Source organism: Melanotaenia boesemani, chromosome 4, assembly GCF_017639745.1.
Source record: "Melanotaenia boesemani isolate fMelBoe1 chromosome 4, fMelBoe1.pri, whole genome shotgun sequence".
Lineage (NCBI taxonomy): Eukaryota > Metazoa > Chordata > Actinopteri > Atheriniformes > Melanotaeniidae > Melanotaenia > Melanotaenia boesemani.
This window is the reverse complement of record NC_055685.1, coordinates 28,794,304-28,811,630: the sequence shown is the minus strand read 5'-3', so window position 1 is coordinate 28,811,630 and position 17,327 is coordinate 28,794,304. Positions and strand designations below refer to the sequence as shown.

The 17,327-nt window shown below is 39.0% G+C and overlaps 2 protein-coding genes and 1 long non-coding RNA gene across 3 annotated transcripts in view; 2 read left to right on the top strand and 1 right to left on the bottom strand.

Annotated features, from left to right (window-relative positions):
- Positions 1–13,608, top strand: part of LOC121637829 (complement C3-like) — a 27,173-nt gene extending 13,565 nt beyond the window's left edge. The window contains exons 17-43 of the mRNA XM_041982135.1: positions 119–184; positions 546–743; positions 838–958; positions 1,037–1,125; positions 1,468–1,607; positions 2,333–2,545; positions 2,800–2,863; positions 3,445–3,534; positions 3,667–3,870; positions 5,306–5,381; positions 5,511–5,670; positions 5,773–5,868; positions 6,250–6,400; positions 6,969–7,054; positions 7,343–7,420; positions 7,485–7,640; positions 7,745–7,807; positions 7,939–8,020; positions 8,109–8,157; positions 10,873–10,963; positions 11,090–11,179; positions 11,275–11,392; positions 11,612–11,701; positions 12,377–12,469; positions 12,551–12,634; positions 13,093–13,237; positions 13,322–13,608. Coding sequence (XP_041838069.1) covers positions 119–184; positions 546–743; positions 838–958; positions 1,037–1,125; positions 1,468–1,607; positions 2,333–2,545; positions 2,800–2,863; positions 3,445–3,534; positions 3,667–3,870; positions 5,306–5,381; positions 5,511–5,670; positions 5,773–5,868; positions 6,250–6,400; positions 6,969–7,054; positions 7,343–7,420; positions 7,485–7,640; positions 7,745–7,807; positions 7,939–8,020; positions 8,109–8,157; positions 10,873–10,963; positions 11,090–11,179; positions 11,275–11,392; positions 11,612–11,701; positions 12,377–12,469; positions 12,551–12,634; positions 13,093–13,237; positions 13,322–13,463 — 3,035 coding nt within the window. The 3' untranslated portion in view covers positions 13,464–13,608. The remainder of the gene's footprint in view (positions 1–118; positions 185–545; positions 744–837; positions 959–1,036; positions 1,126–1,467; positions 1,608–2,332; positions 2,546–2,799; positions 2,864–3,444; positions 3,535–3,666; positions 3,871–5,305; positions 5,382–5,510; positions 5,671–5,772; positions 5,869–6,249; positions 6,401–6,968; positions 7,055–7,342; positions 7,421–7,484; positions 7,641–7,744; positions 7,808–7,938; positions 8,021–8,108; positions 8,158–10,872; positions 10,964–11,089; positions 11,180–11,274; positions 11,393–11,611; positions 11,702–12,376; positions 12,470–12,550; positions 12,635–13,092; positions 13,238–13,321) is intronic.
- LOC121637913 overlaps positions 6,961–17,327 on the bottom strand; it is a 22,076-nt gene continuing 11,709 nt past the window's right edge. The window contains exon 3 of the long non-coding RNA XR_006009965.1: positions 6,961–7,075. This is a non-coding gene — a long non-coding RNA (uncharacterized LOC121637913). The remainder of the gene's footprint in view (positions 7,076–17,327) is intronic.
- asf1bb (anti-silencing function 1Bb histone chaperone) overlaps positions 15,329–17,327 on the top strand; it is a 5,270-nt gene continuing 3,271 nt past the window's right edge. Inside the window, exons 1-2 of the mRNA XM_041982246.1 lie at positions 15,329–15,670; positions 17,209–17,324. Coding sequence (XP_041838180.1) covers positions 15,562–15,670; positions 17,209–17,324 — 225 coding nt within the window. The 5' untranslated portion in view covers positions 15,329–15,561. The remainder of the gene's footprint in view (positions 15,671–17,208; positions 17,325–17,327) is intronic.

Below are 17,327 nucleotides of genomic sequence, written 5' to 3'. Positions count from 1 at the left end.
TATGCTGTCCATTTTGTTGTTTTATGTTTTCTTTGTGTGTTTTCAACCATTCAGCTGTGCTTAGAATAACGTATTGATCTATATTTATCCATGTTTGGCCTTTGTATTTCATTTCCAGAACCAAATTGTTCGGTCTCCAGCAGGAGGAAACGATCCAGTACAATGAACATCACAACCAGTTTATGTAAGAACCACAGCTCTGAACTAAACAATAAATCTGTTGGTTGTCATAAAGTTCCATTAAGGCTTTCAAAAGTACCTATCCCAGCTGTTATCAGTCAAGAGCTGGGATACACCCTGGACAGGTCATCAGTCCACCACAAGGCCAATCAAGACAAACGAGAAAAGCAACCATACACACTGACACTACTTCTGGTCAGTTCAGAATCACCAGTTAACCTAACACACCGGTTTTTGCACTTCGGGAGGAGGCCTGGGGAGAACCCAAGAAGAAACTTGCAAACTCCACACAGAAACACCCCAGCTGAGGGTCGGCATCTATTTCATTACTTTTCAACAACATTTTTTTTCTCTTTTTTTTCCAGTGGATCTATTTAAAGATGAGCTGCAGCATGACTGTTGTTTGGATGGCATGAAGGACACACTTGTTTCATATAGTTGTGAGCGTCGCAGTGAGTACATTGTAGATGGTCCAGCATGTGTAGAGGCTTTCCTGCACTGCTGCAAGGAGATGGAAAGACAGCAAGCTGAGAGGAAGGAGGAAATGCTCCAACTGGCCCGCAGTAAGAGATGTGAACGAGAGATTACACAGAGCTTTGTATGCTTATATTGGTTGCTTCAAACAATCAAAATACAAACACTTTTATAAAACTGTAGGTGAGGAAGATGACAACAGTTACATGGACAGCAATGAAATCGTTTCTCGCACCAAGTTCCCTGAAAGTTGGCTGTGGACAGATCTCAATCTGCCTGTTTGCCCTCAAAGTACACCAAAGTGGTGAGTCAGATTAAAACTAAAAATACACAGATAATTGGCATTTCCCCTCTCTAAATGTTAACCCATGTATTATTGTAGTGAAACCACATCAGTTGTAAAAAATATTCCGCTGCAAGATTCAATTACAACCTGGCAACTCATTGGCATCAGTCTGTCAAGAACTCAAGGTGAGAATGAAGCGATAATGATTTTATTAATAATAATAAATTAATAATAATTCTGCATGTGTTCCTGAATGTAATGGACAACTCTTTGCACCCTCTCGACAAAATAATGAGTATATTAGGCCTGAGGCTTTTTCAGGTCTGTAACACCAAAAGGTACAGGAGGTCATTCCTGTCAGCATCCAGAACAAGAGCAGAAATGACTGATTAAACATTCGTTTAAAAGAAAAAGATCTTGTTGTTGTATCTCTAAAATTAAAAGAAAGGACCCAATCTTCAGTACAATGAACTAGTTCTATCCTCTTAGTTTTCTTATATGTGATTTTATTTGTGTGTTTTTATAAGGGATCTGTGTAGCTGATCCATTAGAGGTAATTGTCCGGAAAGACTTCTTTGTAGAGCTCAAACTGCCCTCCTCAACTGTCCGTGGAGAGCAAGTAGAAATTAAAGCAGTTCTCCATAACTACAGTCCTGATCCTGCTACTGTAAGTCACAAGTATGAATCCATATTTCAGTCATTACTTAAGTTTTTGTCATTTTACTGAAAAAGTCTTCAACCACCTGCCACTTCTTTTAATATTCATGGGAAAACGTGAAATAGATGTTACGATTTATTGAAACAATGGCAATATAAATTAAATAAAAGGTAAAAACAGATACAGTACAATTCTAAAACGCTTGAAAGTCAGAATTTGGTATATGATCACCTATACTTTTAACACAGACTGAACCCTGTCAGACAAGCTTTTTTATCATTTCTTTAAATAGTCTTTAGAAATAGTTCTCCAGGCTTTGTGAAGGACATTTCAAAGTGTTACGCTGGATGTTGTGTTTTCTGTTCTTTGCTAAGTTGTCTGTTATATGTAAACAGAACACTGTTCATTCCTTTAATTTAAGTGTATTTTTATGTTCAAATGATTCATAGGTCAGAGTTAAGAGGCAAAATAAACACATTCCTCTGAAAATGGTCAGGTACAAAAGACTGCACTGAAAATTAGAAAAAAAAAGAAATAGACAATCCAAAAAATATCTTTACTTGACATTCAGAAAACCTGGAGAACTAATGCTGAAAACCACCTTAAAAAACTAAGAAAGTCTGACTCCTTTAAGCATTTATATAAAGAACTAAGGAGTATTGCACTATTTTGCACTATGCTGTAAGTAATAATAAAAGGTACATTAAGTCCTAACTTTTTCAACTTTATTTTAGGTGCGTGTAGATCTCATTGAGGAGGCAAATGTGTGCAGTCTAGCTTCTAAGCGTGGGAAATATCGCCAGGAGGTCAAAGTGGGATCCAGAACTACACGATCTGTGCCGTTTGTCATCATTCCCTCAAAGGAAGGACAGTTCCACATTGAGGTCAAAGCTGCTGTTTTAAACTCAGCCCTCAGTGATGGAATCATGAAGATACTGAATGTGGTGGTAAGACAAACAGACTTCATCTCCTCTATCAGTGCATCGATAACGTCTTCAAATGAAAGAGGCAGGCGCTGTCATAGAACTGGTTCAGTCAATCGGTCCAGGACTGAGACTCCACTGAGAACTGAACTGAACTGAAATGACACTTTAAAATAAGTTAACACAATTTTTTGGTGACACGTTTTTTATTTGCTCACATGAAATCTATGCAAAAACAGTGAATTCTAATGTCTTTTGATATCCCTCTTGTTTTCCAGTCTGAAGGTTTACTGATAAAATCTCCTCAGATTATAAGTTTGGACCCTGTAAATAAAGGTACAGGTGAGTTGTCCTTTGATGGAAATATGCTTATTGCTGCATGTCCTTTGCTTTGTTTCCTTTGCTTTGTTTTGTACATTGTGAGATTACCAGAAGTAGGCAAACTTCACAATGGACCATTTTTATGTGAATAAAGGGGGATTCTTGGAGCTAAAAACCCTCACTTTTGCATTCCCCCAGATTTAAACTTAGTCATGTTTTATTATTCAAATAAAACCCTCTTACTCTGCTTTTATTTTACGTCATGATCCACTAACCAGGTTTTAACAGTATGGAGCTAAAACAGAAGGTTCAGCAGCTATTCTTGTAATATAAGCACTGACATCTTTGTAGACAGCAGACAAGTGGGTGGACAGCAGGCAGATGGGTCAGTGGCAAACACATAACACATCTGGTCTTGTTTCCACAGCACAGGGTGTTTGCACTGTGCACAGTCCGTGCATACAGTTTGTATGATCAGACTTCAAGTGGGCATTCATATTATGATCAAGTATTTTTATGGATCCCTTGTAGGATAACTGTTTTAAAACTAATGGTCTGAAAAATTTGTTTATCTGTAAAGAATAAGCTTTTTGTTCATTTAGGTGGTAAACAAGTGGAACGGATCAGTAGTAGAATTCCTTTGTTTGACATCCTTCCGAACACCCCCAAAAGGACACAGATCTCAGTGACAGGTGAGATGTATAACGCAGCAGAGTGCCTGCAGCACTATGTTATTGTAAATCATTAGATTAGCAGGGGACATATGATTGCTATTGTTCATAATGTTAGATTTTCATGCTGGTGGTATGATTGAATATTTACAGGACGAAAGCCTGGAGATGTCCTGAAAAACACAATCGGTGGGGAATCGATGGGAAGTCTGATCTACCAGCCCTCTGGATGTGGAGAGGAAAACATGATCCACATGACCCTACCTGTCATTGCAACCAGTTTTTTGGACGTGACCAACCAATGGGAAACTGTGGGCATTGAGAGACGTTATGAAGCTCTGCGACACATAACCACCGGTAGGTCACCTAAGTGCATTTATCACCACAGATGTCCTAGAGTTTGCATAAAGCCTCTGTTTTACACTAGAGATGCATGGGTTGTGATTATTTGAGGAAGAATAATTTGGCTGAAGGCTGATCTGATCACTAATGTTTTAATTTTATATGTTTTATTTTCACTTTAATGTCAAGTAAATGATGAAATATGCATTGTAAAGCATAAATAACTAAATATTTTCAAAGAGTTTCAGCCCTTAATCACACAAGCATCAAGTGAGAACCACTCTTTTCTTACAATCCTGTAACCTTTGATATGAAAATATACATCCATCCATTTTCCACTACTTATCTGAGTCTGGGCCACAGAGGCAACATGTTCAGGATGGAGACCCAAACATCTCTCCAGGTACTCCTGGAGGATTCTAAGGCATTTCCAGGACAGAAGGCATGTACTGTATAATCCCCTCACCAGGTCCTGGGTCTGCCATGGACCCTCCCTTTAGGATTTGCCCCGAAAACCTCCAAGCGGAGGCGACCAGGAGGCATCCAATTCAGATGTCCCAACCACCTCTGCTGACTCCCTTTGATACGAATGAGATGCAGCTGAACTCCATGATCCTTAATGTGTGAGCTCCTCACTCAGTCCCTCAGTCTGAATTTAGCCACCTTCCAAACAAAGCTGCTTGTATCTGGCTGACTTCCTTTTACTTACTACCCAGATCTAATGATCTAGGTGAGGATTGGAACACAAAGGTTGTTTACAGCTATAGTTTTCCAGGTTTTCTGAAAGTCATGTAAAGATTTTTTTTTTAAATTGGCTTCTTTTTAAATAATTTTTAGTGAAGTCTTTTGTACCTGAACATTTTCAGAGGAATGGGTTTCTGGAATACAAATAGTAAAGTTAAACTTTGGCCCAGCTCCCTCTTCATCACAACAAACCAGAGTGATTCCCTCCTTTACTGCTAATGAAGCCCCAATCCACTGGTCCACCTCTCACTGCATCCTACCATCACTCACAAAGTAGATTCCAAGATCCTTTAACTGTTCAGAACTGCATTATTTTCTGTTTATATGGCCAAACTTTTTATTTTTTTTATTTTGTGTGCCCAGAAATGTGCCCATGTAAATAAATCATGTCAGTTTTAAAGAAAAGTCAACGCAACACAACCAGGACACATCAGATAAATATTAGCTGCTGTTGTTGGTTGCTGTTGTCCCATTCCTGACAGGCAGATTGCACTGGATGAGTTGAGCATAAACCAAAATCAGTGTTAGGCTATTAGTCAAGGGTTATAAGGCTCTTTGCTTGTGGGAGAAGTGATATCAGAAAATATGCTTAAGAAAGAAAAAAAAAAAGTATCACACCACCTGATTTAAAAGCATCACTCACTAAGCTGTCCTTGGATAAGTCTTTACAGCAGTCGGTAAAAAGGCTGATGTTGTGTTTCTTTAGGATACCAGAATCAACTTGCATACCGTAAAAAGGATGGGTCTTTTGCTGGGTATCTTGATCACCAAAGCAGCACCTGGTAAGTCATGGGACCATGCATCAATGCTGTATTTATGTAAACATTTACATCTGACCATGTGTCTATGTGAAGTTTTTTTATTAACTCAAATGTAACTAAACTTCTGCATCTTCTCCTTTTCTCCACTAGGCTGACAGCATATGTTGTCAAGGTTTTTGCCGTGGCCTATAATCTGGTGGGAGTAAAAGACAAAGACATCTGCGAGGCCGTGAAGTTTCTGATTCTCAACACGCAGCAGCCTGATGGCCTATTTAGAGAAATTGGAGTAGTATCCCACCTGGAGATGATTGTGTGCACTCATCAACATTAAATCTTCATTTTAATGCTAAACAAAGAACTGTGTGCAACAAAAATCAGTGTTCAAACCATCCTTGTGTGTGTGCTTGTACAGGGTGATGTTTATGGCCCAGATTCGGATGTCTCCATGACAGCCTTTTGTCTCATTGCCGTGCAGGAGTCACGCAGAATTTGTGCTGCTACTCTGAATGTGAGAAACTTTTTGTTTTCCCTCACATTTAATATTTTATTTATTTACTTTCTAGCTGTGTCATTGTGATAAAGTTCACAATGGATATAAGAGAAGGAACACATCTGTAGAAGTCACAGTGGTGAATATTACAAAAGCTATTGGCAATTGTTAGTCATTCCATAGTCTGTCATAATCAGTGTACCACACAGATTCCTGCATGTAATAATCTCTTCATTTAAGGTAGAAGTTACATTACAGACATGGTCAAGCTATGAGCAAAATTTGAGTGATTGTGTGTGTTAATCAGTACATGTTACGATATGCTACATTGATTCTATATAATCTTACATGTAATCCATTATTCCAACCCTCCAACTGTCCTCTTTTTGCTCTGTCCAGAGTCTCCCTGGGAGCATAGACAAAGCAGTGGCCTACCTGGAGAAGCGTCTGCTAACCTTAGTCAACCCTTATGCGGTTGCCATTACATCCTACGCCCTGGCTAACGAAAACAAATTGAACAAGGAGATCCTTCACAGTTTTTCTTCCCCAGGTGAAGTTGTGTGATGGCATAAATAGCCTGAGAGTTCAGACCACACACCAAACTGTCAATTTAATTCTCAAATGCTTACATTTCTTTCATTGACAGTTAAGCTGTCCATGGTCCAACTGTTGTTATCAACCAGCCAGTCCTGCTGCTCTATGCCTTAGTGTTTTGTTTGAGCTTTTAGCAACTAACACTAAGAACTGTTGCATATATGGACAATATTTTACTGATCTTTGTTTCATGAAGGCAGTTACCAACGATGTATTGATGGGGCATTTAGTGCCAAACTGGAAATCTAAATTTCTGACTTTTGAACTTATAAAAATTCAATTAGAAGTCAGATTTATTTGAGGTTAAATACTAAATTAAACAATTTATTTCTTTTGTTGAGGCAACTTTATTATTGAAGATGAGATTTCATATTAGGAGCAAAGCAAAAAGCAATAACCATCACACTTCCAAGGTACAGCAAATGGTGCATCATCTGAAGTTGACGTTAGGCAGAGATACAGAGGAAGAGGGCTGGACACTTCAGGTAATGTACATACTGTAAATGTGTTTGTATTTTCCTCAGATTTATCCCACTGGCCGGTGCCAAGGGGTCGTGTTTACACACTAGAGGCCACAGCATATGCTCTTCTGGCTTTGGTCAAGTTCAAGGTTATAATTTCCCACTTCTTGCTTGAATATAGTCATTCTTCTAACACAGACTGATATCTGTTAGCACAGAGCAGACATGATTTTGTTCTTGTACACAGTAATTATATTCTGTGTATTCTGTGAATTATGTGTTAAAAAATGCAGAATTTGCTTTGAAACCACAGATCCTGATACATATAACCAGAAATGATTATGAGATTTCTATTTGACACTGACATGACCAAAAAAATCCCATGCACAAAATTATATCTCAAAACAGAGTGTTGTTCCTGTCTTCTGTTAATAAAGGCCTTTCAAGAAGCTGAACCTGTTGTCAGGTGGTTCAATAGACAGCAGAGAGAGAGCGGCGGCTACGGATCAACTCAGGTAATACGGAGCTCTCATCCTGTGTCTGTATGGATATGTTGTGATGATTTATTTCCCTGTGCAGGCCACTATGACAGTGTACCAGGCTGTGGCAGAATACTGGGCCAGTGACAAAGAACCAGATTATAATTTGAATGTGGACATCTTGTTGCCGGGCAGGTCAAAGCCCGAAAAGTACAACTTTAACAGGAAAAACCACTTTACTACAAGAACATCCAAAGTGAGAACACAAATTCCCACGCACACTCTGTTACTTCCACTGGCTAATTATTGTTGTCATTTATGTTGCCATGAGTAGTGAGTCCATTTATTTTATCCCCACAGATCAATGATATAAATCAGGATGTGAACGTGACTGCCACAGGTCTAGGAGAAGCAACAATGACGGTAAGAAAAATTCAGCTTTCTTGTTTAGAAATCTGATCATTACAAATTTCAAGACGCTAAGTTTTTAAAGTTGGCCATGTGCAATTTTAAGATTTAGCTAAATTAAAAGGTGTATTTTGACTATGTGGCAGATGGTGTCCATGTATTACGTTTTACCTAAAGAAAACTACGGTGATTGTCAGAAGTTTAACTTGTCTGTGCAGCTCCTTCCAGGTTTGTCTGCTCAGTTTTTCCTCATTTAAGTTATAGATCTCAATTTTTGATGAAATGAGATTGTAAAATTAATCTTTTGTCTCTTCAGAGAAGATAGGTGAAGATGAGAAGATATACAAGCTACAAGTCAAGGTTTTGTAAGTGCAATGAAAAGACATCATATTGACATGTCATAAAGGTTTTCCATCCATCCCTCTTATTTTTTGTTCTTGATTCACAATGACTGGGTCCATTTTTGATCCCTTAGATGTAAATACCAGCTTTTTTAGACAGAGTTGTGAAGTACTTAAAGCCTTAGTTTGACGCTATCTCACTTGTAAAAAACTCCACAGGATCCTTCGGATTCAGTTAAACAGTTTACTTTAAAACTTCACAAAAAATAGTACATTAGTTCTCTATAGTATGAAAAATAAAAGTAAATAAAACATAATGCCAAGAAATGAGAGAAAGAGAGGTCAAAAACCTGTGTTGCTCTACTCCATGCTTGCCTGACCAGGTAACAGCCCCACCCCTCTTAACCTGCCAAACCAATCTAATATGCAAATCATCTTAGAGCCACAATATCCTCTTTGAAGTTACGAAGGTATCCATGCACGTAATTAAATAAAGCATTTTTCTTATTTTTAGCTTGAATGACACAACACCTATATATTAAATAATCTGAAAACATGCATGAAATCTTTACCATTATAACTTTAACCATAACTTAACTAAAACTTGCATTTAGGCTCCCACATTTTCTCTAAAACTTTTACCTTGTTTTGTCTACCTTCATCCATCCATCCATTTTCTGCCGCTTATCCGGAGTCGGGTCACAGGAGCAGCTGCCTAAGCAGGGAAGCCCAGACTTCCCTTTCCCTGGCCACATTCACCAGCTCATCTGGGGAAATCATGAGGCTTTCCCAGGCCAGCCGAGAGATGTAATCCGTCCAGCATGTCCTGGGTCTTCCCCGGGACATCCTCCCGGTGGGACGTGCCCAGAACACCTCACCAAGGAGGCATCCAGGAGGCATCCTAACCAGATGCCCGAGCCTCCTCATCTGGCTCCTCTCGATGTGGAGGAGCAGCAGCTCTACTCTGAGCCCCTCCCGGATCACCTCCTCACCCTATCTCTAAGGGAGAGCCCGGCCACCCTGCGGAGGAAATTCATTTCGGCCGCTTGTGTTTGCGATCTCATTTTTTCGGTCATTACCCACAGCTCCTGACCATAGGTGAGGGTAGGAACATAGATCAACCTGTAAATCAAGAGCTTTGCCTTTTGGCTCAGCTCCCTCTTCACCACGACAGACCGATGCAGAGTCCGCATCACTGCAGACGCCGCTCCATCCTTCCCTCACTCGTGAACAAGACCCCGAGACACGTGACTCCTCCACTTGGGGCCGCTTCACATTCGGCTGTGAATCGCACCAGCGAAAGCTGAAGATTCCGGCCCGATCTTCAGCTACCTTTATTACGTAAATGTCTACCTTTATTTATGTAAACAGGTACATCCATGTTGTTCTCAAACATCACTGCCCACATGTGCTTTATGTTGGCATGATTGTCAAGCAGAACAACTACTAGAGGACAGCACAGAATTCAGAGTTCACTGCTGAGCTCCAACATCAGTTTCAATAGCAATAAACTGTAACAATTACAGCTATGGTTGAGAAAATCATGAAAATGCACATCCTCAGAAAGTAGAAGGCAGTGTTCTGTGTGGCATTAACTATTTTATTTAGTTATTTTAAAAGGTCAATACTGCATATTAATGAACATAAGTATAGACTCAAACATGTAAATGTGCAACAGAGTTAGCCGAGCAACTAATTTCAATCTGACTGTTCCTTGGCAGGTCACAACAATACAGATAACTAAGTGTGATATTAAAATATAAGATAAAACAAAAACACTACAAGCTGCTTCTTCATTGTTCTTTTCACTGGTTGCACGTGAGCTATACTGTACAACACTGCGCCCATGGTTGCTAGGTGTGCATCTGCCAAACATACTGAAGAATGTATGAATGCAGATGATGAACAGGATATGCTTAATAGTCATCATAGTGACTAACATGGACATTATATCATGGATTCTGGATACATCAGACACCTTTGTAAAAAATATATTTTCAACAATGCGCTTTCATCTGAATCATTGATTGAGTACTAAAATAATCAAATCTTATATGTCTACTTCCACCACAAGTATGACAGCAAGATTTAGTCCTTCAAAAAGGTCACTGTCCTTTAATTAAGCTGATATATATCTCCACCAAAGCCGTTTTGCACCTGAACAGCAGAGAATGCTTCAGTGATTGGGTTTGCATTTTGAGGAGGTTTTTCTTTGTGTGTCATGTTGTTGCAACTTCAAATGCTCTGAAGTGGCTATATTGGTGTTCTGTTTGAAGCAAGAACGATGGATGAAGCTGCCGAATCGTCTGAGGTCAGCTTTCATTTAAATATGGCAGTAGAATAGTTCAGTTGGCAAGGCATCCATCTCCCATGCAGAACCCCCGAATCCCACAGGGTATGAATATTAACATCTTCCAGTTGGGTCCTCAGACAAAACCCTTAGCGCTACTGCCTAACCACCTTCAGATGTAAGTCACCCTGGAGAAACGCGTCTGCTAAATGACTGTAGAATAAAGTAGGTGATGGCTGGTACTGAAGTGAAAGGTCTTTTTGGCCCCAACACAAACTCACAAACTGAGGGCACAGTTGGTAGTATTTGTGAAGTTTAGGATCTTGCAAAAGGGTCCCGCTTTAACTTCCAAACCACAGCCACCTCAACAGAGCATCAAGTTTCACAAGGAATTTTCTTTATTGTTTCTATCCTTGCTTTTTTTTATATTATTATTATTCTTTGTACAGATATAAAGACAGACATCGGGATGGAACCATGACAGTCTTGGAAATTGGCTTGCTAACTGGCTTCACCATTAATACAAAGGACCTTAATTTAGTAAGGCACATACGTACATGAACTCAGAGTTCTCATATCTGTCTTTCGGCACTGAAATAAGTTTTGTTGTTGGGCTTGAATATGAACATCATGGATTTATGTATTTGTGTGCACATGCCTGTGTAGTTGTCTAAAGGACGTGCCCGCACCATTTTGAAATATGAGGAGAACAGCAGTGATTCAGAGAGAAGCTCGCTCATCATTTTCCTTGACAAGGTAACAATATTTCAGTGTTTCTTCCCTCCAGGCTTCATTTTTGTCTGTCCCATTCATTCTTTGTGTGTTATGTCTTTATCTTTCTTTACTCACAGGTTTCACACACACAACCGGAGGAGATCACTTTTAGAATCACTCAGAAGCTGAACGTGGGTGTCTTACAACCGGCCGCTGTGTCTGTCTATGAATACAACAACCCTCCATTTAGCAATCGTGAGTCCCAAACATGCCTCTAAACAAGCTGCCTTTATCTGGCTCTACTACACAAACACACACATTTTACAATGTGTTGGTCACATTTGAGCCTAAAAGATTATACAAAGCTGTCAGAATGTAGCAATGCTCAGCAGGGGGCAGTGTTAACAAGTTGTTACACACTTAAATGTACAAAAACCCTCCATGTGGATGAGATATCTTTATCTCACAATACAGGGACTCAGTGTGTGAAATTCTACCATCCAGAGAGGAGAGCTGGACAGCTGCTGCGCCTCTGCAGAAATGATGACTGCACATGTGCTGAAGGTAAACAGATTATTCGATTCTGTGATTACTCACTTAACAAATAACTAAGTCAAATTGCAGAAGCAGTGTTTTAAAGAGCAATGTACATCCTTACAGCTTCCATGGGAGTTAATAAGACAAATAGAAGTCAGTTGTTGTTAATCAAATGCATTTGATTACTTGATCCTCAGCAGGTGTGAGTACTCTATAAAAGCAGATGTCTTGGCAGTTTGCTGGTCTGGTGCATTCAGGTGTGGCTACAACACCAAGGAAGAAAGACATGAACAATGATCAGCTGCACATTAATCTGAGGAGGGTTAAAAGGCCATTTCCAAACAATTTGGAGTTCATCGTTATACAGTGAGAAAGATTTTTCACAAGTGGAAAATCATTTTACAGAAGTGGAAGCTCCAGGGACAAATCAGACAAGCCCAAGAGTTATGTCTCAGACTCAACAGGCCTCATAGTTCAAGACAGTTCAATTAGAGAAAGTCTGAATTGACAAAAGAATTAAAAGAATGGTTGAAACCCCTCTTAAGCTGACCACTGCACCACTGTGCAACTACATATATATATATATATATATATATATATAAAATTAGGGGACTGCTTTAATTTGGGTAAATAGTTTCAAAAACTATTTACACAAAGCTTTTTAGACGGCCAGTTAACTTTGTCCCTATTGTGTGTTTCCAGAGAATTGTAGTATGCAGAAAAAGGGCAAAATAAAAAATGATGATCGCACAGCAAAGATCTGTGAGAGCCATGAGAGCAGCAAAATAGATTTTGGTAAGTTTTTTATTTTTTTAATTTTTTTACTGTAAGGAAGCAAACATGCGAGCTAACAATCTGTAACTGCTCTATCTGCAGTGTATAAAGTGAGACTGGAAGAGTTTACAGATGGTTTGTCTACCGATATTTACACAATGCAGGTTCTGGAAGCCATCAAAGAAGGTGGGTTTGTTTCCATTAGACAGGCAACTCTTCCAGCTGACTAAACTTTACTGTTAAAGCTTTCTGTATTTTCTCTGAAGCTGTCCATAAAGTTCTTACCCTGTTTGACTTTGATGGTCATCACAAAAAATGTTTTTAGCAAGATGTAAAAAGTTATTGGCAGGAGAATTTGCTAAATTAATCTTTATAATCTTTCTGCTTAATTTGAATATGTTTGAAAAAAGAAAACGGTTTATTACAACAAACTGTTTCCTTTTTAAAGTTCTGGACTCACTTTTCATGTTGTGATGTGTTTTAATTAAGTCCAGGCAGACTTGGGTCAAAAATAATTGGACATAAGGTTTTTAGACCTAAATCAAATGATAGTCTGAAAAACAAAAATAACATTAAAAAAATTAGTAAATCTCAGTTTTCCTTCAAGTATATATCTGTTTACCGTCTGTTTATTTCAATTACAGGAAGTTCTGATGTTGGTCCTCGGGGTAAACGTCGCGTTTTCCTCAGTTACCGACACTGCAGAGAAGCTTTAGATTTTGTAGTAGGCAAAATCTACCTCATTATGGGAACATCCAAAGATATTTATACTGATGAGAGGAGACAGTCGTAAGTTTATTATGTCGTTATCTGTATGTTTGATCACATCTAACACTGTAAGCATTTAAATTAAGCTTTCTGTGTTTAAATCAGGTATCAGTACGTGCTCGGTGAGAGGACCTGGATCGAGTACTGGCCCACAGACACAGATTGTACAACTAAAAAATACAATCTTACTTGTGCTGCCATGGAGAAAATGGTCCAGCAGTACTCACTCCAGGGATGTCAACAATAGTACAAGAGGAGTGAAAAATTCAGTTTGAGCTCAGTGACAGTTAAGAAGACGTTCTTCATAATAAAACAAGAGACATTCAAAGTTTTAGGAGGTCATTTTATGCTTTCAAACAAGTAACAAGTCGAATAAACAGATGACCCTGAAATGTTTTCCTCTTATGTTCTGATTCTTTTTATCTGGCTTATCCAAGATTTTATTAAATGTCAGATATGCTGTTTAAATATATGAAGATGGTTTCTCATAATGCTACACACATGCTTAAGTATCCCTTTTTGTCTTAAATTGTCCTCACTTTAGCTATTTTGAATTTATCAAATACACAACCATGATACTCCTAAAATACTATCATAAGTAGATATACAATCTTAAAAATCACATGCAGCCAAAACAGCTCTGGCAACTTGTGACAGCCCTGCAAGTTGCTGATTGTGCCTCCATGGAACAGACATTTTAACACTACAGTTTGGTGAAACTCTGCATAATCTGTAGGCTTAAATAAAACCTTTACTGTAGTCCTGGATGTGGTCCTTGGGGACCCCTGCCCTGCATGTTTTACAGTGCATGTGTCAAACTCAAGGCCCACAGGCTACATCTGGCCCGTGAATTAATTATTTTTTGGCCCACATGATCATATCTAATCACTATTGAAGCTGGCTGATAGAGCATGTGTACCACCATAATACAAGTCCCATAATGCACTGCCAGTGTGTTGGTGAGTCAATCCCAGCCCGCGAGCCCATACCTCCCACGTTCTCTAGCAGCCTGACAGAGTTACACACCTTTGTTAACAACCCCTCTCCCCCCAAAAAATGGCTAAAGCAAAAGTGGACTTAGAAAACAGAGAAGATGTTTGCGGCTGTAAAGTACAAAGCTGCGCGTCTTTGTGTGGAGACAGTGAGGCTGAATAAATAAAACGTAATAACGTAATAAACGTAATAAACATAGATATCTACAATAAAGACCAGATGACTCGCCCGCGCTGCTGTTATAAACAACACATAATACATTTATAATACATTATTCTCATTCAATGTCTGTAACATCTTGGACATAAAAGTGACATTTATTTGCAATACAAAATAGGCACAAGATTTACAAATATACATGAAGGAACGCAGCTTGTTGAAACCCCCACCCTGTATAGAGAACTTGACTATTGTGGAGATATACACATAGAAGACAGATAAAAACAGAGATGTGTGAGTAAAGCAGTGGAACTGAATTTAATACTGAAAGGACCTCCAAGTTACACTGATATACAGTTAATTACCCAACTTAAGATTTCACTATACAAATACACAGGGCGTAGCAGAGTGGGAGAGAACTTCAAACAAACACAAACTACACCTCAGTAATAAAAGCACAAGCTTCTCTCTCTCTCTCTCTCTCTCTCTCTCTCTCTGTGTGTGTGTGTGTGTGTGTGTGTGTGTGTGTGTAGGTATCACTGTAAGAGATAACAGCAAATGTTCACTTCACTTGTCAGTGTTTTCAGCGCTATAAGCATTTGGTGCATTTATTCCCTTAGCACTACCAGTCAAAGCAAGACCATAATTTTATAAAGGGTTTATGGTTTAAGGGTAAAAGACTGCCTCAAACTGCTCCTTTTCCATGGTAAATAAGGTAACACTCAAACAACAAGGCAACTGGGGTCTGAACATTTGTAATTGACTGAACACAAATATATGGCACATGTTGACAAAATTTTTATCGACTAATTTCTATTATTTTATGAACCAAACTTTGTGGGTTTTAAAGTTTCCAAAATCACACTGCTGAGCCACATCTGGCCTGTTGTATGGCAAATGAACACCAGGGGGCAGCACTATAACATTGTGAAATATGTCATCACTAGGGAAGAAGAAGAAATCGCAGCAGTGACGCATTTCCGTTTGCCAAGACGCGGCTGTGACATGATCGTATTCTCGGAGAATAAAAGAATCAAACTGTAACTTCCACCTGTGCAACCCGGCAGCTCCACCGCGCTTGAGTTAGCTTATGAAACACAACGAGAATTACGTACGGTGTGAGACGTCTAACTTTGATCACGTAAGAGAGAATAGCTATTAATTTTCCTAGGTTAAAGTGATAAGATTCTGCTATGGCCAAGGTCCAAGTGTTAAATGTTGCTGTGCTGGACAACCCGAGCCCATTTGGCAATCCGTTTCAATTCGAAATAACGTTTGAATGCATGGAGGATTTGCCGGAAGGTGAGTATTGTTCTTTTTAGTTGATGCATGATGCCAGTTACGTTACTCTGTATATGTTAGCAATCAAGCCTGGAACGTCCGTAATTTTTTTTATTTAAATGTTACATTCAATGTGGATACGTGTGATGTACAATAAATAATTACTATCCACGCTAGTTTGTTCCGTAACAATTCATTCTTGACCGTCTTTTAACTGTTTGGCGATGTTTCGTTTGACAAGTTGTTAAAAATTGGCGCTGGCGCGTTTGTGCTGAGAGGCCCGCCTTCTGCGTGCAGTGATTGGTTTAAAGGTCTTTGGTGCCGTTTTATCCGGCAAGTTGATTGGTTGATTGCTATACGTTTGTAGGAAATAAGCTTTACGAGTTGCCGCGAAACGCAGGAGGGAAACAATAATAGGTACCTTGAAAATCTAAATTGACATCTGCCGAGTTGACTGCTATGCTATACTAATGATAATAAGAAAATTGTAAAAGTCTACTAGAGTAGAGTAAAAATGCAAAGTTGAACGTTTTTACCTCTACTGATGGACTTAGCATCAAAGTATCCTCCCAACATGGACTCTTTTATGATCCTATAATGGAGACTTTGCTGTTAATATTTAATTCTACTGTTTTCTATTATTACAAGTGGCTGGTTTGCGTTGTAAGAAGCCTATAAGCTGATGCTGAATACAAGCTATCACTAACCGTCCTAACAGCTGAAAGTATCATCCTGCCATTTTTGTTACTAAACTTCGTCCAAAATTACCTTTTAGCAAGTCAACTAGAAAATCTCACCAGCCAAGAAATAATATTTTATTAGCTATACAACCCTATCATGCGCCGATGATGCAATTATTAGGATAATTTCCTCCAGAAGTTGATGTGCAAATTTGATCTTCACAATAAAAGGAGGTCTGAAGCCTATACCAGCTGCTAGAAGACAAAAGGCTAAATGCACTCTTGGAAAGACTGCCTTTCTTTCACAGGACCAACACAGACAAACACTCACTTCTGAGGGGAAACTGCTTAAACACAAATTAACCTGACATGCATGTTTTTGGACTGAACATGCCTGTGTACTTGAAGAGAACCCACACTGTTGCAAACTTAGCACAGAAAGATTCCTGGTTCAAACCAGAAGCCTTCTTCCTATGAGGCAACAGTGCTAACCATCACACCACTGTGCAGCCCTGCATATACAACGCTGTATGAAGAAAAAAAATGTGCCAGCAAAACTGAAATAAATATTCCTAAAAATGCCCCAGTAAACCAGCTAATCTTACATAATAAATAGAGCCTTAATGTTATTCTTCCAGTTCATTAAACTGATGATTATATTGCCTCAAAACTTCCGTTTGTTATGGAGCCTTTTGAAATTGAATAGATTCTGTAAATTTCAAAGGCCTGTAAGTAACAAATATTTGTTCTGTGTTTTTTATGAATAAAATCTAGAACGCTTGTTCACAAGCACACTGATTAAATATATAATTGATATAATTTAGTAAACTATTTGACCTTTCATAAAAGGCTTTATTTTTCTCCTCTGTGTTTTGTCAGATCTGGAGTGGAAGATCATCTATGTCGGCTCAGCTGAAAGCGAGGAGTACGACCAGGTTCTGGACTCAGTTTTAGTCGGCCCTGTACCAGCTGGCAGACACATGTTTGTGTTTCAGGTG